The following is a 26,926-nucleotide window of genomic DNA, read 5'->3' as shown; positions in this document are numbered from 1 at the left end:
ATAAAAATCACAAACCGCAAAGCTCAAATGAAAAAGTGATGTTTTTTTCAGGGATTTTTTTTCTGTAAAAAGTAAAGAAAATTAGTAGATCATTTCAAAAAGGGTTAGAAAAAATTAGCTTATATTTAATTAAAGATTAACTATGTTTTCTTAACGATTCAATCAATATTTCACAACAACATTCTTCATATTTTGCTGCAGGGTGTGTGAAAGCAGAATCATTTTGATGTGGGGCAGCGTTTTCCTACATGTTTCTGCTTCCATCACATTTGGCTTGACCATGTGGAGTCCTGGTGCAGCACGTGCATCATGCAGGCATGCAGAGGAGGGGATGTTCTGACATGGACAGATGATGCTGCAGCGGCCGCCATTAACGCCTGCTTCATTCAGCAGCTTCTGCCATCAGGGAGCAGAAGAAAAGGAGGAGGGTTGAAAGAGGTGGGCACCGGGAAAATCTTATGAATGAAACCGTGGGCAGTGACGTCAATGGGAACCGCTTGACGCATGCGTCACGTGGGTCTGGTGAGCGGGGGCACAGCCTGTGAGCCGCAGCCGCTGTCCAGAGTCCTGAAAACAGACGATCCCGAGAGGAGACCCCAAACGGAGGCAAACCACCACAGAAATTCCGCGAGGACGCACAAAAACGGCTTTCACGGAGGACTGAGGCGGGCCTCGAGGGACCGTGGGATTCCCAGCAGCGGACGTGACGAGGAGAGGACGCTGGAATCCCCGCAGCTCCCACGCATCTGCAGGTTTGAGGCACGAAAAGATTTTCCTAAAATGCTGCTGAGTGTCGGGAATTTTTCTCAAGACTAAAGAAGAGGCGCAACAGAAAAAGTTAGAAATGAGAGGAGAGCAAAGTTTTAGATTGAATGAAGTGCGGACGTGCAAAAGGAGCGCAAGAGATGCTCAACAGATGTGCAGCTTGCATGCAGTAGGTGCAGCAGATGCGCAGTTTGCCCACAGGAGATGTTTCTGGGCTGCAACAGATGTGCAGTTTGCATGCAAGAGGTGCAGAGGATGAAGTAGATGCGCAGTATGCATACAGGAGGTGCAAGAGATGCGCAATGTGCTTGCATGAGGTGCAACAGATGCCAAATTTGCATGCAAGAGGGGTGGCAGGGCAGCAGCAGATGCGCAGCTGACATGCAGGAGTTGCAACAGATGCCTAATGTGCACGCAGAAGGAGCAGCAGGGCTGCAGCAGATGCGCGTTTGCATGCGGGAGACGCAACAAATGCGCGTCTCCTGCTTGCATGATGGACGGATGTGCGCCTTGTCTGGGGTAGGTGCGCAGCAGATTCGCATCTTGTAAGCAGCTGTTGCAGCAGCTGTTGTAATGTGCATTTGTTGCTTAGTGTTTCAGGTGGGATGTGCAGTTGTGCTTCCCATGTGGTGTCACTTGTAGACTCCCTCGTCTGCCGTCTGCGCTGCTGTCCGCTTGTCTTTGACAGAGCCAAACGACTTTTTGCGCCTCCTCCTTCCTCCTCTTCATCTTCAGAGTTCTCAGGCTGCTCCTGTTTGAACGCTGAGGCGTGCTGGTGTGGGCAGTGAGGTGGCTCATCCTGGGGGCGTGCGCGCCTCTCCTGTTTTGCAGGTAGCGCGCGCTGCAGGGCAAATGCTCGCGTGCTGGTGTTTTGTGTCTCTCTCAGAGAGCCCGTGAGCGCGTGCAGCTCCGTGAGAGTCGATTCGTGACAACAGAGTGGAGAAAATTCAACTTTATGACTTTTTGACACAAACAACAACAGCAAACGTGAGGCATGCAGTCACAGAGCAGTTGGACAACTGCTGTGGCTTCCGCCTTTTCTCTTCAAACACGATTTCTTTTGAGTAAAACATGTGGTGCAAAGGCGGTCATATGGGTCATGCTCCTCTGCACCAAGCTGCAGCTTTATGTGGATTTCTGCGCAAATTCAACCTGGTGTCAACTCTGGGATGTGTGTGTTTCACATTAAAGACCCAGTCCGTTGAAATTGCATCTCTGGGTATTTCTTTATTCAAAGACAGGAGCAGATGAAAAAATGCTGCTGGGAAAAAAAATGTACTTATGACGTAAATACGCTGGGCGGGCAACTAACTTTCTGCTCCGCTCCATTCTGATGCATCCACTTAGCGCTAATATTGCTCAGCATTTCTGTTATACCACTAATGTAAGGTTGGGGTTAGTAGGGCCTGTAAGCTACAGAGACTATGTAAACATCAGCCTTTATTTTGTCTGGACACCTCTGGAAACACAAATTCATATGATGAGTTAGAGTTTCTCAGATCTGCATAGCAGCACTTCTGCCTTCGGCGATCCGGCTGCCGGTCCAAAGACAAAGCTTGTCCCAGGGAAAGTTTCAATGAAACGCGGTGCGTCCGAAGGAGGACCGCATATATATGCATATACAGTATATGTGTGTATGTATATATATATGTGTGTGTATATATAAGTATATATACATATATATGCATATTTATGTGTGTATATATATGTGTGTGTATATATATAGATGTACATCAGTGACGTGCAGTCAGGAGAGGCAGGTGAGGCTGTGCCTCACCTGTCATTATGGGAAGAAAAGAGAAAAAATAAATTCAATTATTATATTTAATCAGTAATTTGTGCTTTGCAGTCATTTTCCATTTAAATGTACCATTTTTGGGTGTTTTTTCTTTTCAAAATCGCTGAATTTCCGCATTTGCCATTCAGATAATAAGAAATGACGTGCGATGAGGCACCAGCCCGCTGAGCCTCACCTTGGATTGCGCAATACCTATGCAGTCAGACAGTACTGCTGTCTCTCTGTGTGTCGGTTCAATCACCTGTACTATATGAGCTGAGTTTACATAATTTAGCAGATGTATATGATGTACAGTGTTTGTTTTTATAAATAACTGTATGTGAGGGACGTGTTTCTTGTGCTGAGCGCTAAACGCCGGCAAAAAAGCCGCTGGGTGAGGCCAGACTTTCTCGTGCCTCATGTTAGGGGGCGCCGGTGAGCCCTAAGATTATGAACAGCCTGAATATAATACTAGAAGAAGTGATAGCAAGCGGCAAGTCATTTTCTTCAGAAGGAGCGGCGTATGGACTTTATTTACAAGTAAAGGTAAGACGATAATAACGTTTGTGCTTTTTTCTATGCTGCAGTTTGTATATGAAAAAAAAACATGTTGAAATGATATTTTAAACAAAACGTTAACTGTTGTCAATTAAATGGTGAATAAGTTACTCAGTTATTTATACTCATGGTTCATATGTTTGTAAATCTGAGTGATGACGTCAGTGCCTCACCAGCCATTAACCTCACCGCACGTCACTGATGTACATCTATATATATCTATATCTATATATATATATATATATATATATATAGATATATATATATAGATATATATATATAGATATATATAGATATAGATATATAGATATATAGATATATATATATACAACTAAACATAAATTAACTGATTCAATTGGTAACAAGTAGTTGATTTTTCGACTAAATTTATTCAACCTAATTTCTTATGTCTATCCGACTCAATAATTGTTTTTACAACTCAAATTTACATATTTGTCTTACTGAATGTCATATTACTTCAATTCAATTAAATGTATATCCATCTAAATTTATTGTACTTTTTGATCTCTCATATGTCATCTCTCACATAGTTTGAGGCTGCAGATATTCTTACTTTTCTATTGTTTACATGAATGTGGATTTGCAACATCTAACATTCATTCAGTAATCATGACTCTGACACTAACTTCAGTTCTTGCCAGATCTCCTAGCACTAGGGTTAATAAATAAACTCATCACCCTCTCCTTCCCTCTCACACATGGTGCATAAAGAATTAAACAAATCCGTCCAGACAGGCAAAGGGAATGATATCCCACAATCCCTTGCGCTGCCAATCTAACAGCAGCACCAAAGTTACACCTGCTTAATTGAATTAATTTGACTGAAAGTAAAATAAATGTCTGATAACTGCGTATTATTTTTAAGTTGACTGAACTCTAAAATTTATCTTAACTGAAGCAAATAATTAAGTTAGATCAATGTAAAAAACTTTATCTTTCCAACATCCATATGTGGTCTTATCATCCTCTCATGGTGGAAAAATTATTATCTGGGCTTCTTCATCCACTAAATCATCTTCAAATGGAAGCGCCATGCTGCTACACCTCTCTGGAAACAAACTAACCTTCAACTAAACCTGCTCCAGACCAGGTTATGTTCAGGGCATGAGTTGCTATGGCAACTTGATATACCCTGAAACATACCTCCATTTCTGGATCCGAAAGCTGAGGTTATCAACTTCCTTAGCCTCAAACTTACCGTGGGAGCTAGCATAACCTGCTTTCTGGAATACCACCCTGATGTGCTGTTGGGAATAAAAACAAAAACAAAACAAAAAAATCAGGCTGGATCATTGACTGTAAATGAGAAGTGGACTGAGTGTCTTTTGTCTTTTCTCCTCCAGATCTGGTTGTCTTCAGCACTCCTGACCATGACCAAGAACTATAAAGCCACAAGTGTCTTCACCCTTCTCATCCTTCTCGTATCCGTCTCATTTCCCCAACTGTCCACCTCCAACCCTCTAAGACGTAATGGAGACGGTGAAAACCTTCATGCTGATGCTCCATCTGGACTGGAAAACAGACATGAAGAGAGTGCATCATTTCACAAAGAAGAGGAGGGGGAGGAGGAGGAGCTCTTCAAAGATGTTGATCCCAGAAAATTAGCAGCAGTTTTACTGGAAGCGCTGAATCACTCACAAGCGGAGCGAGGCAGACCCGAAGAGGATGAGGTGAAGACTGAGAGGAGAGCTGTCAAAAAGCAGGAGGCAAACAAAGAGGGAGGAGACCGGAACAGAGATGGACGGGAGGAGCTGGAGATGCTGATTGCTTCACATGGGAAGGACAGGGGGATTGAGGAGGAAGAGGAGAGGAAGAGGGCTAAGGAAGAGGAGGAGAGGATGACAGAGCAGGTGAACAGTCACACCGTAAGCCAGACAATCCAGTTCCAAAAGCCAACAGGTTCAGAAACGGCATCAGGGATCGGGAATGGAGCCGCTTCCCAACCAGGATTAACCACCGGAGACCAAAACAATGATGAGGACGATGAGGAGGAGCAGCTCAACCCAGAGGAGCTCAAGAGTCTGGAGACCATGATGAAGGAGTTTCCTCGTTTGAACACCGTTACTGAAAGAGAGGTTGAAGCAGAGCGCCGGCAGACGCGCGCTTTCAGCAGCTACAATGACGTCATACCCAAACATAAAGGCAGCGATCTGGCCCTGACGAAGAAGAAGCTGAAGTGGCAGGAGGAGACGCAGAAGGCTCTGTACTTCCCAAAGTTTGACAGTGACAACTCCATCCAACAACTGGAGGACAAGACGTACGGTGGAATGGCTGCTCAGGCTCCACCAACAGAGGAACAAGAGGAAAAGGAAGATGAACCAGAGGAGGAAGAGGAGGAGGTACTGAGCCCAGAAGAAGAAGAAGCCCGAGCCAAGGTGGAACAAGAGGAGATGCTGAGGCAGGCAGCTGAGGCACAAAAAGCCAAGATGGAGGAAGAAAAGCTGGCGGACATCGCCTCAGACATGCTCCTGCGGTACATGGTCAAGCAAAACCACGGCAAGAAGAAGCACAGCTCTCCTGTGTCCAACGCCGCCGAGGACAAGAGGTCCAACGAGGAGCAGGAGGTGACCGAGGAGAACGACATCGACCCACAGACCATCGACAAGCTCATTGAAATTTCCAGTAAGCTGCACCTCCCAGCGGACGATGTTGTGGACATAATCACGGATGTTGAGAAGAAGAAAAAGAAGGACGCGCCCCAACAGCTGATGTCCTTCTGGCAGCGTCCTCCATCAACCCCGTCGTCATCATTTTTGGCTGGGTGGCAAGCTTCAAATCAAAACAGCCTTCCAGTTTCCAAGCAACCATCTCCAGCTGCCAATCTCCTCAAGACATGGTTCCAGGAGAAAAACAAACTCAGATCAGAGAAGTTTCAAAAGAAACTTTCCAAATCTCTGCAGGCCAGTCCAGGCTTTTGGTCTCAGCCTGCCAAGCCTCGCTTGGTCAAACAGAACCGCCGTCTCAACCCCTCTAAGTCTGCTTGGACCAACTATCCTGCTTACCCCTACGCTTACACCTCCTACTACCAGAGGAGCCCCTTCCTGGACTACTACCCCATCTATCTTCCTCCTGCCCCCAGACCCAAACCCCTGTACTACATCACCAAACCCCCTGCCGCTCTCAACAGCCTGTGGGGAGGTTCTGTGGACGCGTTCCCCCCTCGGAGGCATTATCAAAGCTGGGTGCAGCCTCAGCTGAGGAGGCCTCCTCCTGTACGCCTCCAGCACAAGTCCTACTACAACGGCTATCCTCCTCGATTCCCCCAACCGCTTCAGAGGGTCCGCGTCCCTGAAGAGCGGCCCTCTCTCCAAACAAGCTTGGTTTCCTCCCTGCAGAAGATGTTTGGTGACTCTGTCAAGGTGCCCACAGTGACACGAAACGATGAGGCTGGAAGAAAGGCAGACGGCAGCAGCCTTGATGATCTGGAGACGTACATTCAACAGATCCTCATGGAGAGACCTCAGCAGAAAGAGTGACTGACTGACTGACTGACAGAAGAAAAGGATGAAGAGAGATTCACAGGAGCAGAAAACTGACATTTTCATCTCTTCATGTTGGTATTTGTGGTTTGTTTGACATATGTGAGAAGTTTGCAGAGGTGTCTCAACCCAAACAATCTTTTTCTTTGGTCTGGATCATGTGAAGAAGAGCTAATGAAGGCCCACTTGGAACTGTTTGGCCGTTCATCAATGCCAGTCTGAAGCCTTGATGGGAGATTCTGATGCTTGGTGGCCTTCCTGGCAATCTGGACATGATAGTGTAAGGTCCTGACTGGGACCGCATGAAGAGTTGTGGCGGTCTTTGTTACATTGTGCCTGTGCTGTGGTCTCGATCCATCTGGTGCCCGTTAGTTTCTAACGAGGTTGGAAAAGTCGTTGCAAGTCTGGGTTCTCCATCCAGAACTGCCTGATCTCCAGAAGGCAGCGTGCAAACTGTCCATACACAACATGGAGGACATCACTGTGTAGTCTTTGTTAGAATTTACATTTGACTTACTAGGAGTCTACACTAAATTTAACTGACACTTATTTCCAGGGTCACTTCTTAAGCATTGGACACAACAGGCTTGTGACGTGCATTCAAGAATGCGCATTTAGCCAGCGGTGTTCACTCTGGACAAGCAGGGAGGGGCTTCTTCTTCTTCTACCACTGTTTACCAGAGCTTGTCCTTCCCCGTACAGTTGGAAGAGGCTTGGATTGAAATGTCAAAGCGGTGCAGATCTCGGCTCTTTCTTTCACCGCTCTATTACGATATATGAAAGACTTGGTGTCATAATACGCCAGCCGGACACAAATTGCAGTTATCAATTTCTCCTCCACGATCAGTTTTCTAACAGTTGGCACTTGTGTGAATTGAAAGGGGAGCCATCCATACCTCACCATCAAATCTAAGTCCAAATTTCAACTTGTTTAACTTTCAATGTTTGTTCAATGGACGCGCGTTTTGTGCGTAGAGCCTGAAAACGGTTGTAGAGACTTGCATAGTGATGCGCGAACGCGATTGTTTGAAGCCCAAAATGCATGTAGATGTAGACTTTTCATTGAAAGTGAACGCAACGCTCGCGGCCCGGGCCGCTGGGAACGTAGCTGTACGGTTGGAGGGAAATGTGGGGTCTGGGTCTCCCCTAACCTCACATTAACCATCACTCGTGTTTTTATTTTAACCCAGAATGAACCAACTGTTACGGAAGCTGCTCAACCCACTGGGTCGTCCAGAACTTCAACACTAGATGGCACGGTGTCCACAAGGACGGTAACCATGACGGATGGGAATCAAAATTCAAATCAAATCAAGCTTGAAGCACTTTAAAGTTAAAAACAAAAACTGACCAATAAAAAAATCAATAAGTAATATATATTAATCATTAGAAAGATAAAAACCCATCCCACCCTTTATTCTCCCCCTTCCCTCCATTAGCACACACAACCCATGACCACACACACAATGAATACTTGTAAAAGTAAATACTACAGTAAACTAACCATTTACCATCAAACCTATAAAATGAAAATACCCAACAATGAAAAATATTGCAGTTCTGTGTTTTGTTTAAGAGCTCGACCACTGACCTGAACTTCTGAGTTCTTTTACCTCTTTTACCCCTACCTCATGTTCTCACACCAACTCAGTTTCAGTCATTTCAAACGATTCTTTCATCCTCATCCCTCCCAAAAGCGAGGTTTACCAACAGAGACCGCATGGTCGGGTTAAACAGCTTCGTGGCTCTTTCATCGTCACGACTTTCAGAATGTTTCGAGATTTCAAAGCCTAAAAATGTAAACATTCCCATGTCTTGAGATGGGCTTTGTGGTTCCCGCCCTGCTCTGAAGACCCCAAATGAATCAGCTGCTGGACTTTCCTGTCTACCGTTTCTCAACTTTCTGAGGATTTGTTCAGCTTTAGCGCTCACTTTGTCCTGATTGTGTTTTATCTCACGTTAGTCCAAATCATTTAAACCTCCAAAATGAGTCAATAGAGGCAGATTATGAGACCGACTGTAGGCCGCAAAGAGATGTATCCCCTATATTTGGAGCAAAACGCCTCCAAAATACTCATTAGTCACATGCACCCTATATATGGACAACATGCACAGGTCACATGCACACATGGGTCGACCCCATATATGGGGGTCAACCCCACGTGTTCTCTATAGAGAGGAGAGGGAACACTAGTGTTTTTTGCATTTTCCTTGAGGCTAGTACAGTCACCTCATGAAAATGGAATGTACCATTGTCGTACTTGTACTGAGTAAATCGTGAAGTATTTGTAACGTAAGTTACACTCACTTTAGACGTACAGGTGATGCCGTCGTAAAGTGCCCTTACACCACACTCTAGTCGTCAGAAGGTGTGCGAACTGGCTCTTGCGCGGTGTGCAGGTTTTGGGGTAGTGGGAAAAATGAAAGATCCATACGTCACGCAGGCACTTACTTACCTTTACCTATCGTATAGTACCACCTGTAGAAAAAAATCTGCATGAACATTTTCACTCTACAGGCTCAACAGGCGGTCAACGGTCTTAAAATTTCGTGTGGACCCCCGGCAGTACAGATGAGCCCATTTTTTACCTGCAGATAGCCCGTATCCACCCGTACGGGCAGCTGTGACTGAGGCCTTTACAATCAAATGCACAAAATTAAAAATTACAGGGGGAAAAAAAACTGAGAAAACCAAAATGCTTTTCTCCTTTGTGGTTGTGAAAAGATTCCTTCTTGTTCAACAACTAAACCTTCATCTCCGTTTTCATCTGCATGGTCCTGGTGTGTCAAGATTTTTGAGTCCTCTTTCAAAAGACAGAGCTTGAAAGTTTTAATGGAATAAAAAAAAAAACTGCCAGAGTTGAACTTCAAAGAATGCAGGACAGAAGCATCTTTCCGTGAAAAGTGACGAGACGCGTTTTCTTTTTTTAAGAGAAAAAGCTGAAAAGGAGGTTTTATGGCGAACAGCAGGAGAGGCCACGCTAAATGATGACATTATGGATGACTCAGCATTTTGCATAACTTTAAGGACCTTGTTGCCATGGTGCCAAACTCTGGCCGATCACTGCACGGCTTCCTGGAAGCATGCAGCTGTGGAGGCTTGTCATCTCCCTCCAGACACACAGTTGCCTCTAAAACGGCTGGGAAAGCTCGGTTTGTATCAAACTTGCTGTTGTTTCTAAGACACGTTGTCTCACTCCATCTGAAGGAATCGGCTTTGGTCAGGATCACTTTTGTTTGGTGTGTTCTGCACGTGGGAACCGCTGGTTTGTGTGTGACCGTAGAAGTCAGTGTGCATGTTGTAGAGAAGCCTTTCTCCTGTCATGTCTGGAGCGTCTGCCAGAACATTTTCACACATTCCTCAGTTTGCCGACCAAAGGAGGAGGTGGACTGCATGACAAAGACGAGCGGCTCAACCACATTTTTCTACCTTTCAACGGTTTGTTTGGAGCATGAGCAGGACGCCCCTCAAAGGGGGGGGAGGGCGACTCCTGAAGCCGAGGGCATGGAGTCTGCACGTTTCTCTCAAAAAAAAAAAAAAAAGAAAAACGTTTCTTTGGAGATGCATCACTTCAAAAAGAATTTAAAAAAATCGTCAATATTACAGCAACAAATATGTCAGTGAAGCCTCGTCTAAGTTCTGTGTGTTCTGACTGTTGTCTTTGCTGATTCTGGCTGTACAGTGAATCTTAATAAACCCCAGTTTGCTGAATGTAGTCATTGGTTTATTTCTAAAACACCTTTTGGCCGAGTTTTTAAACCAATAAAAGTTCCCGTGCTGGTTAAATATTGGCTTCTGCTAAAGTTTTTTTATTCAAGGTGGGGAAAAAAACCACACAACCGTTTTCTCTTAAACTCTGATTTTTTTTAAGCTAAACATGTGACCATCATGGCTTCCATCTGTATAAATATATACCAACATAAATGTGGAATGTTTGGAGATGACATATCTTAAACAGTAATGGGCCAAGAACGTAGCCTTGGGGATCACCAGAGGATCAAGGGGCAAACTCCGACCCACTCCGATGAAAATTGTGTTTTTGGTGTTTCCAATATTTTCTTGTGGCATTTTTTCAGATGATTAAGGACGTATATGAAGAAAATTAAGCGTGAAACTCAGATTCTCTGTATTTCTTTATTCAAATCGTTGTGAATCAGGAGCTGACAAAAAAAGGCAGTTGGAAAAACCTCGTATTTTTGTTGATCCCAACCTCCATTCTGATGCATCCACTGTCAGACAAATAGACCCATGAACGTCTTTGTTTTTCTCGTCTGAGCTGGAATCTGGATCTAAACTGTATACGGCCAGATGGCTCAGATGTTGCCCGCCACTTTTGCTGCACCGCTACCAATAGTTTGGGGTTGTGAGGGGCTGTAAGATGGCAGGAGAGTAAACCGATGAATGGTAGGAAGCTGGCGGGTTGACACCGTGCCAATACTGCGGCTATATGTCCCAGAAAACACAGGTTTTTAGATTTAAGCTAAATTAAAAAACAAAAAACAAAACAAAAAAAAGGAGTGGGACTTTAATGACTTCTCCAGGAGGAGAACTAAAAGATACAAAAGGGGTTCATGATGAGAAGACTTCCAGCAGGGTCTCCATTCAGACTTTTTCATTTTCATTAAAAAGGTTCTTGCAAAAATGGAGCTTCTGATCCAAATAACCTTCTCATTTACTGTAAACATGCAGCATTACTGGGACAAAATGACATGGAAACTGTCTGAAAGGAACCATGAGGGTCTGTAGCAGCTGAGGCTGCATCCAGTGAGCTCCATCCCACAGCTTTCTTCAGCAGTGTGCTCACAGGTGGGGTCAGGGGAAACCGCCCCCCTCAAAGATGACCGGGAGAGGATGGGGAACAGGGAGAGACGCAGCCAACCCAGCTGAACCAGAACCAGAACCAGAACTAAAACCAGAGGCTGAAACCTGAGGACAACAGGAAAAAAAGATGTGAAGAGAGAGACTGAGAGGAAGAGCACAGAGAAGGGAGGAAGCTCCGCCCACACAGATGTGCTGTGATTCATGATGTCACATGGTGGAGGCTGTGTGAGTCATCGTTGGGCCGCTACTGCATAGCCCCAAAACACACATACATACACAAAGATGCACACACCAACACACATACACACATACATACAGACACACACAAATGTAAATAAACATTACCACACCAGCATAGGCAAACACACACATGAAACAGACACACGCACAGACAGGCACACCCCCACACATGCAAACACACAAACAGAAATAAACAAAAATTTTACAAACAAACACACACAAAAACACATACACCCACGCATAGATACAAACACAAATGCACAAAAACACACAGAGATGCGCACAGACACACACACACAGACATGTGCAAACAAAAATTAACACAAATTCACAAACACACACAAAAACACATACACCCACGTGCAGCAGATGCAAACACAAATGCACACAAAACAAAGAAATGTAAACAAAAAAACATACAGACTCACACAGAGAAGCACAAAAACACAGACATGCACACAGACACACATAAATACACACCAACACACAGACACGTGCAAACAAATATATATACAAATTCACAAAAGCACATAAAAAATCAAATAGACCTGCATGCAGAACACAAATGCACAAAAAACAGACAGAAATGTACACAAACAGAGATGTACACCAAGACACACACACACACACATACGCACACACACAGACAAACATTCACAAAGAGACATACGCAAACACAAACACACGGAGACGCACACAGAAACACACTTAAATACACAAAAATAAACAAACACACACAAGCATACATGTACAAACACTCATGGTAACAGAAGTCAACAGAAATACACACATACAAAAAGACCCACATGCAGATGCAAAAAAGGAACAAAAACAAACACTCCTAAAAGAGGCTGTATGAGACAGAATCAATGTCGCACAAACTGTACTCTAGTCTTACATACACACTATGTATGTTAGACATACTATAATTTTAACCCTGAAAAACTACAGCAGTGTTTGCCTTGTGAATGAGTTTCTTTCCTGTCCTCTTCGACCCAAACAGTCACTGCAGATGGTCATACTCTGTGACCCCAGCATTGGGGTGAAGTCTTTGGGCTTGTGGGGCTTTAGACTGAACCTGGGCATTTATCTGGACTCAATCTGTTTCAGGCTGGCTTGGTGCACTCCGAATCTTCCACCCTTTTCCTCTCCAACCCAGTCCTGCAACTTTCAATATGTTATCTCTCCTTTTCATCTCTGCTACTTTTTTTTTTACCTCCTATTTCTCCATCCTCATTCTTCAAACTCCTTTCCTTGAATCTTTTGTGTTCTCTGTTTTTTATATATATATTTAAAGAGGGATCTAAATACCATGGTAATAATTGAAACATGAATTAATCTTAGTCTTTATTTATAGCTTTTTTTTCAAATACAAAAGGGGTTTTAAACCAATTTATAACAGGTTTACTCAAGGAATATATGATAATAACTAAATAAATGAGTGAATGAATAAATAAAATAAAAAGAAACAAATAAAACAAAGGTAAACATTTGTTCCACATATTTGTTTTTATTTGTCCTAATAACGCAAGCCTCAATCGAGAGAAACGGAAACACTGAACCTCTCTGCCCACTAGGGGGCGACAACGCAACTGTTGAATGCCCGTTCCAACTGTCCCTACAGGCGAAGAAAAACTTACGTGATGACGTAGCAGAGTGACGTAGAGAACTAAACAGGGGTCCTGCTTCAGCTTAAAGTTCGGCTGGTAACATTTCTTTTGGTCACAGAGGGCCACGCGGCGACATGAAGCCTCCACCCCGCAAGCGAGGAAAACCGAACCGGCCCACGCCGACCGAAGGACCGAGGAAGCCGCCACGCCGGTGGAACAAGACGGAGGAGAAGACGCTGCTAAACGCCCTGCAGAAGCTCGGCAGGACCGCGTTAGCAGACGGAGACACGGACAACATAGACTACAGCTTCCTGGGAAAACGTCTCCCAAAGCGGTCCGTCGCAGAGGTACCGAGTGTCCTCCGGCTTCTGACTGAACCTGAATCTGAACAAGTCACAGGAGAAAAAAATATTATATTATTATATTTATTTAGGACTCCTGTGTTTATGTTAAAGTTTAGCGACATGATTTATTCGTTTTTTTCTCTCCATTCTCTCCGGTTCCGGTCATAAAGATATTTATTTACCAACATAAACATGTGCTACTTTGCTTATTGTGTTGACTTCCAATGAACCGGGTGTGCGCCTGCGCATGCGCGCTCAACCTCCGACGCACCTCCCTCTTTGCCTATGGATGCAAATAGGCATCAAACGGATTTAGTCAGCCCTACTGTGGGCTGCAGGTGGAACAGGGGTGGGTGATGCTGAAATTTTGGGATGTCTTTTCCCTCTAAAATGCTGAGAGAACCATGCTATCATCATATCGTCTCTCAATTAATCCAGATAATGTCTTTTAAGTTGTATGTTGGATGCTCCTTCATCGTGTTTCTCACCTCCTCAGATCCGCTCTGTGGTGGATGCCCTTAAAGACAAGGCCATCTCCAGCGCCGCCTTAAAGCTGAGGAGGAGGAAGAGGGACGAGAAGGTCGCCAGAAAGCCCATCGAGGAGTGGGCCAACCTGGCTTCCACCCTGGCAGGATCTCTGGAAGGAACCGTAGACGCTGCTTTCTCTCAGGCACGTTGCCCCCGTGGGCCTGAACCTTTGCCGGCCGATCAGTGAAGCTAGTCTTTGACCACGGTCTTGGGTGAATACTCAACTCTGATTGGCTGCGGAGTATCCATTAAAAAAGTGATAATGAACACCGAAAAACAAAGTTTCGCTCACGTAGCCTGAATGTTTTATATTATTGTTCTGGTCTGAATGCCGGTTGGTGACCCGGAACAACAGAACCTCTGTGGAAATATAATATTTCTCAGTTGATCACAGCAACAGGACAGCAGAAAAGACCCTCAATGTTGCCTTTAATAGGAAATAAATTGTCTGTCTTGATCAACTCATTGCCTCCAAGGCACGTTAACATTGGGAGTGGGGTCATCTGGACCCCACAAGATAGCACAAGGGTTAATACAGCTATTTATTATGAATTAATGAAGGATATTTGTTTTTTTGTTTGAAACAAGCTTTTGCTTCATCATCTGGACAAAAACAAGGTGAACTTTCTCCCTGAAGTGATGCTTTGGATCACTTATCATGAAGTTTAACGCATAAACCACTTTCCTCCGCTGTGGCAGAGCGAGGTCGAGGCGTTTAAACAATGGCGCACTGCTTAGCAAATAAGCTGCTTACAGCACCAAACAACAATTCAAACCTTTAAAAAAACAAAACAAGATTAAAGTAGTAAGATCTCTGACATAAATTTCCGATGGTGGATACCTTTATCCCTTCCAAACACCCGCTCTGATTAAAATCCTGTTTTTAACGTGTTGTTACTGCATTTTTGTCTGACGATGGCGGACCTGTATGTAGAAAATGACGCTTAAAATGGCATTTCTAAGGATTTATTTAATCAAATTGTTGTGAATCAGGAGCAGATGAAAAAATGCCGTTGGAAAAGCGTGTAGCAATGACGGAGAAACAGCAGGCCACAGTCTTCCTGCTCTGCTCCATTTTGATGCATCTGCAGACAAATAGATCCATGTATGTCTTTATTTTCCTCGTCCGAGCCGGAATCTGGATCAGAACTCTACGGCTGGATAGCTCCAACATTGCTCGCCCCCTTTTATTTATTGCAGTGCTAATGCTAGGTTGGGGGTTTGAGGGGCTGCAAGATTGTGAAAGAGCAGGTAAATAGATGGCATCGGGAAGTGGGGGTGGAATTTGGTCAGCGCAAACGGTCCCGCCCACAACTCATAGGTGGGTTTCTAATGAACTGCTGCTGCTCTGCAGAAATTATGTCCAAGACAACGACACCGTTTTTCTCTGATTTGATTTGGCTAAAAACGTTCTGATCAGGATGAAAAGAGCAGCTGAAACACTTGAATAATGGATCAGGAGATGATGGGGGTGTGGCTTTCATTTGGGTCTGCTTGTTTAAATTGAGAATAGGTCCAAAGTGTTCACACGGTGTCCTGCACCAGTCTTCGGAAAGGAGATGTTGATGCAACATGGCTGACTTTTCCCACGTCCCTCAGGTCCTGATCGTCTCCTCCACAGAGCCCTGCACTCTGAGGAACTGTGACCCGCCCAGAGACAATAAATCCTCCACCAGTTTCGGCCCCCCTGTTCGCATCGTCCCTCTGAAACCCGCATCTCGTCCACCGACTCCAGGTACAGATTTGTGGTTCTGGTCTCGTGCTCATCGTGTGGGTTCATGGTTCCAGCCTCGGGACCCGGCAAGAGCTAAAAATCGTCTCTTTGCTCCATTTACTTCTTTTTTTTTTGCAGTGTTCTCCAAATCTCCAGCACCATCAACGGGTCCATCCAGAACACTCCCAGCACCTTCTCCAACACCTCGTGTACCACAGAACGTTGTCCGTCCACCTCAGGAGAAGCCTGGAACTCCCTCTCCCACCACACCTGACCCGCCTGCTTCGCCCAGCTCTGAGATCCAGACCGGCCCGCCGCCATCGCCGGACATTCCCTCAGCTTCTACGTCCGCCCTCGCCCAGCCCTCCTCCTCCGACGCCGGGTCTGAACAAAAAGCACCCAATCCTCAAAGGGTGATGGAGGTGAAGCAGATTGTGGACTTTGAGAGGATCTACAAATTCCTGAGCGTGGTCCACAAGCCTGAAGAGGAATCTCGCCTCACCTCCATGGGTGAGTCGGAGACGCTGTTCGGTTGAGCTGAGATGTTTTAGCCCAGGAATCCGAACCCGCCCGCCTGTCGGGCAGACAGGAACCACATCCTAAAGGTGGATGGAGTTTTGCCCTTTGAAGGCCGTCTCTTTCCTCCTTCTGCAGTTTGACTCTTGGAAAAAGAATGTTCAGGTTGTTCAGCTGCATATTCAGGCAAACAAACTAATGTGAGAATTTAAAAAAGAGTCATTAAGACACAAAAACAAACTAATGAAGCAGACCTGGACCAACAACTACTCCTCTCTTTGGTGCAGATGATTTTAGCTGGAGTTTTCCCCACTATTTCAGGATCTAAATGCAGTTTAGTGTCACTTCTGCTCAACAGTGACACGTGTGGCGGGAAGAGGTACGACGCCCGCTCACCTTCAGACTGCAGCACTTTCCCTTCATTGAAAGATGTTTGGTTCTTGAGGCCCCAGAAAAAATAAAATATATTGATGAGTATAATAAATAAAGGGCAGAGGAGGAAATGTTGAGCCACTTAAGGGGTTTTTGTAACAGATTTGACTGAGTATTTGTCTCTGTCATCCAGAGAGCGCCATCGTGTTGGACCTGTTGATGTCCCTCCCAGACGAGCTGCCTCTGCTGGACTGCAATGGCCTCCACAACCACATGATGAAGGTACCGTCAGTGACATGAGATCCCAGCATTCAAAGTGTTAAGCATTAAGCTGCAGGAACCTGGTTAGCCAGAGCAGTGCTTTTCAACCGGTGTGCCGCGTCACTGATCTAAAAACATTTTCCATCTCCAGGAAATCAGCTCTGTGTTCATCCAAACAGGCCCTGATAAAACACTGAGTAGTTAGGAATATGAAAGATCATAAAAGACCGTTTCTTTGTGTTTATTTGATTCTATTAAAGACATTTTGATCAGAATGACGGTCTTTTTTTTTTTTCTTTTCTTTTTTTTTTTTTTTTTTTTAACTTGTCCTGTCCAACAGCTGGGCAGTCAGATGAGAGCTGAGGGCCTCTTGGGTTGGACATATTTTACTTTAACAAGAGGGGTTATTAATCTTCAGACAAACCAAAGGTATGTCTGAATAAACCCCTTTTGTAATTGAGGCCAAACTTTATTAATTTCAAACATGTCTGAAAATCTTTGGTGTTGGACCGGACGGAAAAGGAAAGAGGGGAAGAAGAGAGAGGGACGTTAGAGAGAGGGGGGGTAGGGGGTGATAATAGGAGGGGAAGGGGGATAAGACCATGAAGCAGCATAAAGCAACAAGTTTACTGGTTGTTAATCATTATGGTAAGGTTTAAATGTAAAAAAAAAAAAAAAAAAAGGGCGGAGCCTGTCCACACACACACACTCAAATGTTATAAACACACCTGTTAGTTGCAAAAATGTCCACCTGTCGACATGTACACAAAACAGATAGTGTTCACACGCATACTTATGCCTTAAAACCAACTAGTGTGAAATATTTCAGTCATTCAGTCTGTTGAGCTAACACCTGTGCTCAGGTGAGGTTTTATGTTCTTCTAAAATGGATGGTGGAACGTGAAAAGAAGGAGGGAGAGTGCCCAGCCATCCCCACCCCAAGACCCCCACCGCACCAGCAGCGGCAGCCGGAATCCCCCCAACGCCACACGGGAACCGGCAGGGAACAACCGCCGCCCGGGCGACCAAGCCCGCCACCCAGGCCAGGGCCAGCAGGGCCGCCGCAAGGCCCCCAGAGCCAGAGAGCAGGGAGGCACGGAGGGAAAGAGGGCGCCGCCCCAGCCCAACCAGGAGAGCAGCCCCCCGCCGCGCCGGGAGAACCCAACGCAGGGCCCCACCGGAGAAGGACGCCCACAGCCCCAGACGAGCACCCCACCACCACCCAGGAGTTCCGGGCATCCCCCCGCCCCAACCCCAGGTACGAGCCAGGACCCCCCAAGGGAGACCCACTCCGCACTCCAGGCAGCCATCCGCCCGGCCCACGGTTGGTCCAGGGAGGAGCGAGGCAGGGGCCCGCCGCCCCCGCCCAGGAGGGGGGAACCCCGGGGAAAAAAGAGGGCCCACAAGGGGTGTTGTAAATATGGCCCGACCAGGCTCGGCCACAGTTGGAAATTTGGCGGGGCCCAGCACTCAGGAGCAAGGACCAGAACCCACCCCCCAGGGACACGAACACCCCCGGCTCAGATGTAATGTGAACCCCCCCACCGCGCGGAGAGAGCACCGCCGGGCCCAGGAAGCCGGCACCCCGGGGACACAGCCGCCGTTGCAAAGGGGCCCGTACCCCCCACCAGGGAAGAGGCAGGGGACAGATGGTCCTAGGTCCCACCTTCCTTGCAAAATGTGTGTGCGTGTATTTGTGTTTGAGAGAGTGTGTGTGTGCATGTGTGTGTGTTTATGTTGGGATGTATATATTGAGGGGGAGGGGTGTGTGTACTAAGGGGGGTGCGGTTAAAATTGGCGGGTAGGGCACTAAGGGGACATCTCCTGATTACTCACAGTGACGTCCCCTCACCCTCCCCACCAAGGGGCCCTAAATGTCTAAGGTGCGGTTAAAATTGGCGGGTAGGGTGCTAGGAGGACATCCGCTGCTTGCTGGCAGTGATGTCCAAGCACCCCCCCTACCAAGGGCCCTACATGTCTAAGGTGCAAATAAAACCGAAAGAGGGGGGGCCCACTCCATACGGCAACCACAGGAGGGGGGCCACTGCCTAGTAAACCCCCCCCCCCCCCCCCAAGGCTCATCGCAGGCTAAGCCCCCCACCCCCTCACCCTTTTATGAGGTTATATGAGGAAGGGGGTAAGTTGGGGACAGATGATAGACTGTCCCCCGGTGGTCAAACAGCCGTCCCCCCCCCCCCCCCCCCCCCAGCAAGGGGGCCAGGCCCACCCAGCCCCGGGGCCCCACCCCCGGAGGCGCAGACACCCCAGGCCCAGCACCACCACCCCCACACAGAGAGAGGGGAGCCAGAAAGCCCCCCCCCCCCCCCCCCCCCGGAGCAAGCCCAGGCCCCAACCCCCAAACGCCGGCCCTAGAAGAGCTATGGTCAGGCCTCGACGGGACCGAGGCAGCCAACCGGCCGGGGAAACCGCCGATGGCCTCAGCGGAGACCCCGACCCGTCAACCCCCCCTGCCCCGTACCAATAGTGGCCCCCTCCCCCTCCCCCAGAATGCCCCCCCACAGGACAGGGCCGACAAGACCCCCACCCCACCCCACCCCCAGACCCCGCAGCCGAAGCGGATGACACCCAGAGCGACCGGGGGCCCCAAGAGGGTTGTCCCGTCCCGCCCCAGAGCCAGGGAAGGGCCGATCCCAGCCCCAGGTGTAGACGGGAAGCCCATCCAGCGCCACTGGGCCCCCCCCCCGAGCAGCGCCCCCCGCCAACCCCCCCCAGCACAGGCAAAGGGACCACCCCCCCAAGCCAAGCCAGACCACCACCCCACCCCCCCACCACGCACCCCCACACCCAAGCCCAGAGGACCACGCAGCGCCCCAGGCCGCCCCACCCAGGCGCCGGACCCGACCCCCCGACCAACGGAGCCCCCACCACCCCCGGCCAGGCACCGGAGGCCCCGACCCCCACCCCGGCCCACGGCAGAAGGGCAAGGAGCAGCGACGACCATGCCCCCCCCACCCCCTAAGTCATGGAGTTAGCTATGGGAGACCAGAGAGACTGAATTCTTGCAAAGTTACTTGAACTTTGGGCTGACATTTTTTCCAAGCTGATATGATCAAGCAGCAGATTTCTGTGTTGACTTATATTTATATATTTTTTGCTTTTCCAATTTATTAAAATAGTTTTTTTAGCAATGCAAAGAGTTATGAAAATGATAGAGCCTAATCCTCCTTCTACATCGATGGCACTCATGTCACCAAGCACACAAAGTGACGGTGAAGCTGTGATTGAAACCTTAAGCCAGACTGATAGATCGGCACATACCTGCTGCCAGAGAGCCTGGACAGGCGTGCAGAACCATAGTGCATGCATGTAATTGTCGGGTAGATTACTGTCACAGTGCTGACAAATGTCTGAGTTACTGAGACCCATCTTGAACATCCTCTGTCCAGTGTAGTAAATTCTGTGAAGAGTTTTGAAATGGATTAGCTGCAGATTTGGACTTTTTGTCATTTTAAAGGTGTTTAGACAAAGTTCTGACCAAAAACTTTCATCTGTGCTGATGTTCAAATCCGCATCCCATTTTGTTGTCGGAAGTGAAATATTGTTATCTAAATTACATAAAAGTTTGTATATTTTGGAGAGAGTTTTATTCATTGAGAAATTAATCAGAGTGGTAACTACATCTGGTAGCTTTAAATCAGGGGTCGGGAACCTTTTTGGCCAAGAGAGCCATAAATGCCACATATTTTGAAATGTAATTTCGAAAGAGCCATACAATAATGTAGTGTCCCTTCCCCACACTGAGGCACGGAGACTTAACCTCTTTTAAAGTTCTTTATTCCGATTACTGCAGACCGCAACAAACGCCGTTCAATTAATTCAGCAACTCCTAAATCTCTCCCGCCGACACGAGAGCGCTTCTCCCAACTTTATATTCCCCTGCTCCCGCTGCAGCCCTCCCATTTCCCTTATTCGGCCCATAGCTGAACCCCATTGGTCCAAACTACCTAACAACAGGCTGAGCGACAGAACTGAGAGCCAATCAGATCTCTGCTTGATGCATTCCATGAACTCCAGAACTTTTAACGCGGCCCAACAGCCATCCAACTCAGTCCGCGACAATTTGTTTAAAACTAAATATACAAATGAATGTGTGCATTTGATTTAATTTCAACACTTTTAAAGTACAATAAGTCTGTGGATTCTTTTTAATAACATTGTTATGCTGTTGCTAATAAATGATGAGTATTTCTCGTGGTAGTTCTGCTGATGGTCTAGTCTGGTTGATACGTGGTGAGTTTCTCTGCTTCGTTCAGGCGTTGAGACTTTAAACGTGATCGTAGGTCTGAATGTTCTGTAGATGTGACAAAGACTGATCACATGCAGACGGGGAGTCAAACACACACTCACACGCTGCAGTGAGTGACGGGCAGCGGGTTTTACGTTTTTACAATCCCTGCGCGATTCACCTGCTGCCTGTCCCCACAACCCCTCAGCCCCACCCTCTGCTTTCTCCCTCACACATCCCGTCCCCGCATCTGCGCGCTCTTTCTCAGAGACGGGAGCGTGCAGTTTTAGGCACGTCAATTCACAGGTTTCCAGGTGGTACAAACTCTGTGAAATAATAGATAATAGTAACTGATAGCGCTGGCGCAGATTTCTCTCTCTAAGCACTGCTACTACTGCGCGCCTCTGGCATCGCATCGCGCCCGAGAAGGACTGGTCTAATGAAAAAAAAAACTATAATTAAAGATTTGTCTGCGAGCCACATGTGACCATCAAAAGAGCCATATATGGCTCGCGAGCCATAGGTTCCCGACCCCTGCTTTAAATCGTTGTCTCTGTATTTAAACTTTTTAGTAATAATTGATTTAAGTTGCTGATATTCCAAGAAGTTATATATTCCATGTTTGTCTTGAAGTTCCTGGGGAGTTATGAATCTTCTATCAATAATTATGTGCTCTAGTTGTTTTATGCCCCCTGCTTGCCAAGCTGGGAAGTGGATAATTTTTTTGTTTATGAGGATGTCTGGGTTGTTCCAGATGGGTGTCATTTTGCACGGTTGAATTGATGATTTTGATATTTTGAGAAATTCCCACCAGGCTGTTAAAGTGGCATTTATATTAATACTTTTGAAACAATCCTGTTTTTTAACTATTTGACTAATAAATGGAAGATCTGACAGGTTGATCTTTCCACATAACGCCTGTTCCAAGTCTAACCATGAGTTGGTTTCTGGATTATTTTTTAACCATTTTAAGATGTATTGTAATCTATTTGCAAGAAAGTAATTGTGGAAGTTAGGTAATTCTAATCCTCCACAGCTTTTTGCAGATTTTAAAGTTTTTAGACTAATTCTTGCAGGTTTATTGTTTATTGTTACAATAAACCAGAATGACTGTCTTGCGATTCAGCTGCAGCTTAAGCTCTGTTTTTGGAAAAGTCCCGCCCCTTTAACTGTCTCCACCAATCATTGAAGGCTTAATCACACGTCATCAGTCTGTTTAACCACTTCTGACCAATCAGAAGTGGTTAAAGTCTTCACTTCCTTGTTCTAAATCTGCTCATAAAGTCTCTCAGTTCTAACAAAAAAGCTCGTCTTTAGCGGTGTAATTTTCCACAGAATCCGGTGTCAGACCGTGGAACAAGTGAACAAAACAATGAAGCTCAGAGAAGAGAGTCTGTCTGCGTTCAGCGGATTTTGGCACTACATCTCCCATGATGCATTGGGTTAAAGTGACAGCATCTCTACAATGACGCTACTCTGTTAGGTGTCATAGAGCACAATGAATGCTATTATCTGTAATCAAGGAGAAATTCAGCCTAATTTTTTGAAAAATCTGAAGCATTAAGCTTAAATATAAGCAATAACAAAATAAAAGAAACAGGATTATAGGCCCGTTCACACCGGGACGAATTTCGCCGGCGATTTTCGCCGACGTTTAACGCCTCGTGACTAAACAAAGGGCACCAACGAGAGTGTGCACACCGAGGCGAAAAAACGCCACGCGCCAAAGCGTCGAGAAAAAAACCCGCCTCGGGTTCGTTTTTTTTTTTTCGACGCGTCGCGTCGAAATCTATTCGACCAATGAGAATGGCGCTTTTGCACACGTGCCTGGAGCTTCTGAAGTTACAGTAAAACACAACTTGGGGCGCTCAAACACAAAACTGCCTTGCTGAGCACACATACCAGCGAAGAAGTTAGACGCCAAGTAGCGTCTACACTGCCGCTAAGAAATAATGACGGACATTCTAAAATATCCCCTTACCAAGCACCAGTTGGAGCTACTGATGCTTGAAATATTCATGTTTTCTTTGTATGATTCTGACAAGCGCGTAAATACTTGCTCTCTTCTTCTGAGTGAAAAGCGACTTTAAGAAGCGTAAAGTTGCGCAGCGCCACCTTGTGTACAGGAGTATTTCTGTTTACATTAAGCGCCATCTAATGTCAGGGAATGAAATTGCATGTTCGCTCGGCTCACCGTCAGCGAAAATCGCCTGGGTGTGAACACAAAAGACGTGGCGAAAAACGCTGGCGAATAACGCCTGGCGAATATTCGTCCCGGTGTGTACGGGCCTAAAGGCTAAGTGGCCAACAGACATATTTAAACTAAATTGAAACAACTTCTTCACCCAAAAAGAAATAAAACATTTTTAGTAAAGTTACATTTGTGATTAAGACAAAAGAAAAACTAATAAAACTTCATTGTGTTCACTTTTTGTGTAGTTGAACCCAAACATGCATTAAATGTTGGTCTTTTTTGTGTAACATTTATCACGCATGTTGTGATCATATAGAAAATAAATCACTGTTTAGAAAGAACATATTATTGTTCTCATTTGGTTTTTGTGAACATACATAAAATGGCTTGTTAATAAACTGGAAGGAAAAACAACACATTTTCAATTAATGTAGCTGAAAATTATTGTTGAAAATGATCACAACTTTTTCTTTTTTACAACTTTTAGGAAAAACCGCTGCAACATCCTGCTTTTTTTCTGCCTTGATTATTACAAAAAGTGCACGTGAGATCTTGGAGGGACTGTACATCAATAAAGACTATGGAGTCTCCTTTTTTTTCACATCTTTGGATGCTGGAGTGCTGCAGGATTTTTGTCAAGGATATAAAGTACCTTGGCTCCAAAAAAACGGCGTCATCAGAATTAAAAAAAACACTTGGAACGCCTTGAAAGTAGACCAGTAGGTGGAACTTTAACAGTATAAAGACATTTTTTAGAAAACTAGGAAATCCTATTTTATCCTCGGTAAATTATTAAGCAGAATTGCAGCCTAAAAGTGTTAGATGGAGTTCCTCATCTATCTCCACATTTCTATGTACACTGACAGATGTTTCAGGTAGAAAGAATGAGTCTGGCTGCTTTTCAGTGGCGCCTCATGGGGGTGTCCGGTAGGGGGGCCACTTTAAAAATCTTGGGGTGGCACACAAAAACCCTGAGCTATATTCTTTAAAATTCATTCTACTAAACGTAGTAAAACTGCCCTTAGAAAACTAACAGAAAGTTAAATACCTACTGATATTTTGTAGAACATTAACTTATAGCAGATACTGCTATAGATACTAGTATATATCATTAGTAGATACTACTACTGATATATTTTTATTTATTGTGTTTATCTTGAATGCTTCGGTGTGTCTGCTTTGGGTGTTCGGCTCTTGACTGGGAGAAATCTATAATGAACAAAAAGTGAAATCAGTTCGAAAATAAAAATAACAATAATACCCTTATTCATTACATCTGTAGACATTTCCATTCAGGCAAAACAGTTTTACTATTAGGACAACATAATTCTAGCTTCACCTGTTGGTCCAGGAACAGGTGGAGGACCTTTAGCTGAGTTCTGCCTTTTTTCTCTGACCACTGATGCCGACTGTCTGATGCCGTCTGATCTTTGTCTTCCTCATTATCTTCTGTCATTCATGCTGGCTGTGGATCATGTTGCTCTGTCTCATCTTCCTCATCCTCACTATTCCTCTGCTGCTCCCCTATCATCTCTTTTGCTCCTTCTGCTGTACTTTTCTTCTTAAAATATGAATATATGCAGACTTTCTCTTCATTCTCTGAAAATTGACATACACAAGCATCAACGAATGACTTTAGGCAACTCTGTGGGAACGGGTCAAACACACATCAAAATGCTGCGGTAACACAGCAACCAATAGTGCCGTGAAATGAGAGGCGTGTGTGACGGGGCACATCCTTATTTACATATTAATAAAAACACACCACTGCTGGTGCTGTGGTGTGTTTGCACCAAGTATTTGTGCAAAATACAGATCAGGTGATCTAAAGTACAGTAAACAGATTGTTCAAACACCACGGAAAATATTTAACAGGTATGAAAAGAAATGTAGTGTTTTGGGATGTGTGATTGTGTGTGCTGAAACCAGTGCTCGCGCAATGCAAGAAGGGAGGGGGGCAGCGCGTGTGAGGGTGTGGAGCGGTCGGTCGGTCGATGTTTTGAAGTTAAGGCAAAAGTAATTTAAAAAAAGTTCCTGGTTCTGTTGTTTAACCCGCTCTGAGGATTCGAACGCAGAAGTGAACCCCGAAGGAAGATCCGCCTCACCGTCTTATTCGTGTTCTGCATCCAGCAGCTCGTCTTTTAATGTCTGCGCACGCAAAGGCAGCAGGAAGGGGAGGGGGTGTGGGTGGCGACTTGCCGCCTGCAGGCTGTGCATTTGGGATGAAATGCACAACTGATGCTACCACAGTTTATAGTGGCTGGTGGGGCGGCCGTGGGGTGGCCAGGTGGTGGCGCCACTGCTGCTTTTCACCAGCGGACTGCATTTGGATGAAACAGAAATGGATCAAAAGTGTAGAGAAAGTCTTAACCAGACAAAGATCAAAGACATTTCTTTACCTTTGCAGCAGTTTGCTTCTTTGTGGAAATCAAACGATAGCATAAAACTATAAAACCCTTCTTTCTGAAAGTTTGAACATCTTACAGGCTTTGAAATCCTGATATTTCTTTTTTGCCGTTGTGCGCTGATGTGTTTCAGATGTATTCGTGTCTGACGGCGTCGGCCGACTCTGTGGCCGCCACACAGCTGCTGAGTGAACTGAAGGACGGCGGCGGCGGTCAGACAGGGGAGCAGAGGGACGAGGCCTCCAGCGGGACGGCGGCAGAGGAGGTCCAGCCGCCAGCGGGGAGCTCCTCCAGCCAATCGCAGGACTCTAACCAGTGCAAAACTGTCCCCCCCCTCAACCCCTTCATGGTGCCGCTCAGTCTGTTGGTGCGTAAAGCAGAAAATACTGACGGAGAAAGGTTTTAAGGTCCAGTTTGAGGATTTCAGGTATTTAAGAATGTCGTAGACTTAAACCACCTTCCAGCGGATCCCTCAGTGTCCCAGTTCCAGGTTTGACTGTGATTGTTTACACGTTTAATAATGAATAAAAGTACAGAACAATGTGAAGTTTTTTGTTAAGAGGTTTCCACAAGAAAGACAGATTGTTCCAGAGTATTTATTGATGTCTTGACCATATGTATCATTTAGAGAAGTGGTTTGTATTTTTTTAATAAACATGTTTTTTTGCTGTGGCCAAATGAACATGATTTGTTGAGTTGAGCAGCTAGAGACCAGCAGGGGGCAGCAGAGATCTGAATTGGACAGCCTCAAAACATTGAATCAGCTGGAATCATGACCTGAAGTCCTTCCTGGGCTGCAGCTGAAGCTTTAAGGTGGACTGATCCTCCAAGAACAAGAACAGAACGACTCCCAAAGTAGAAGCTCACCAAGTCAAGTTCAAACAGAAAAATCTTCCAAATGCATCGTAGTTTCCGTGATTCGGTAGGCTTGGATCGGCAGAGCCTGGACATCATTGGAGATGATATCCACCTCTGCTGCGTGCACTACTCACAAGAAGTGAGGGATGTTGTGTAAAACTCTGTGAATGTCTTAAACATGGTGTTTGTTTCACCTCAGAGATTTTCAGGATAGGG

At 45.8% G+C, this 26,926-nt stretch overlaps 2 protein-coding genes across 3 annotated transcripts; both read left to right on the top strand.

The window, feature by feature from the left end:
- Positions 1 to 473: 473 nt before the first annotated feature.
- LOC105356471 (neurosecretory protein VGF) lies at positions 474 to 10,316 on the top strand. 2 transcript variants are annotated; one of them, XM_020711767.2, is made up of 2 exons: positions 474 to 759; positions 4,465 to 10,316. In XM_020711767.2, the coding sequence occupies exons 1-2, from the start codon at positions 505 to 507 to the stop codon at positions 6,595 to 6,597; spliced, it is 2,388 nt and encodes a 795-aa protein (XP_020567426.1). In that variant the 5' UTR covers positions 474 to 504; the 3' UTR covers positions 6,598 to 10,316. The 2 variants fall into 2 exon arrangements, with proteins under 2 accessions (XP_020567426.1, XP_011486027.1); XM_011487725.3 differs by having other exon boundaries at positions 640 to 752.
- Positions 10,317 to 13,190: 2,874 nt separating this feature from the next.
- Positions 13,191 to 26,530, top strand: snapc2 (small nuclear RNA activating complex polypeptide 2). The gene is made up of 6 exons (XM_004080005.4): positions 13,191 to 13,619; positions 14,113 to 14,286; positions 15,744 to 15,879; positions 15,997 to 16,368; positions 16,940 to 17,028; positions 25,986 to 26,530. Exons 1-6 carry the CDS (start codon positions 13,407 to 13,409, stop codon positions 26,256 to 26,258), a joined length of 1,257 nt encoding a protein of 418 aa, XP_004080053.1. The 5' UTR covers positions 13,191 to 13,406; the 3' UTR covers positions 26,259 to 26,530.
- The last annotated feature ends 396 nt before the right edge of the window (positions 26,531 to 26,926 follow it).

The sequence above is a fragment of the Oryzias latipes genome, chromosome 18 (genome assembly GCF_002234675.1).
Source record: "Oryzias latipes chromosome 18, ASM223467v1".
Taxonomy (NCBI): domain Eukaryota; kingdom Metazoa; phylum Chordata; class Actinopteri; order Beloniformes; family Adrianichthyidae; genus Oryzias; species Oryzias latipes.
The sequence above is the reverse complement of the archived record's forward strand: the minus strand, read 5'-3'. Positions and strand labels throughout refer to the sequence as shown.

Bases quoted from the DNA above. Each gene is read 5' to 3' on its own strand.
- LOC105356471 (XM_020711767.2), top strand. From the start codon at position 505: ATGCGTCACGTGGGTCTGGTGAGCGGGGGCACAGCCTGTGAGCCGCAG. The intron at 760-4,464 runs GCACGAAAAGAT...TTTCTCCTCCAG, and splicing joins CACGCATCTGCAGGTTTGAG to ATCTGGTTGTCTTCAGCACT.
- snapc2 (XM_004080005.4), top strand. From the start codon at position 13,407: ATGAAGCCTCCACCCCGCAAGCGAGGAAAACCGAACCGGCCCACGCCG. The intron at 14,287-15,743 runs GCACGTTGCCCC...CACGTCCCTCAG, and splicing joins TAGACGCTGCTTTCTCTCAG to GTCCTGATCGTCTCCTCCAC. The intron at 16,369-16,939 runs GTGAGTCGGAGA...TCTGTCATCCAG, and splicing joins ATCTCGCCTCACCTCCATGG to AGAGCGCCATCGTGTTGGAC.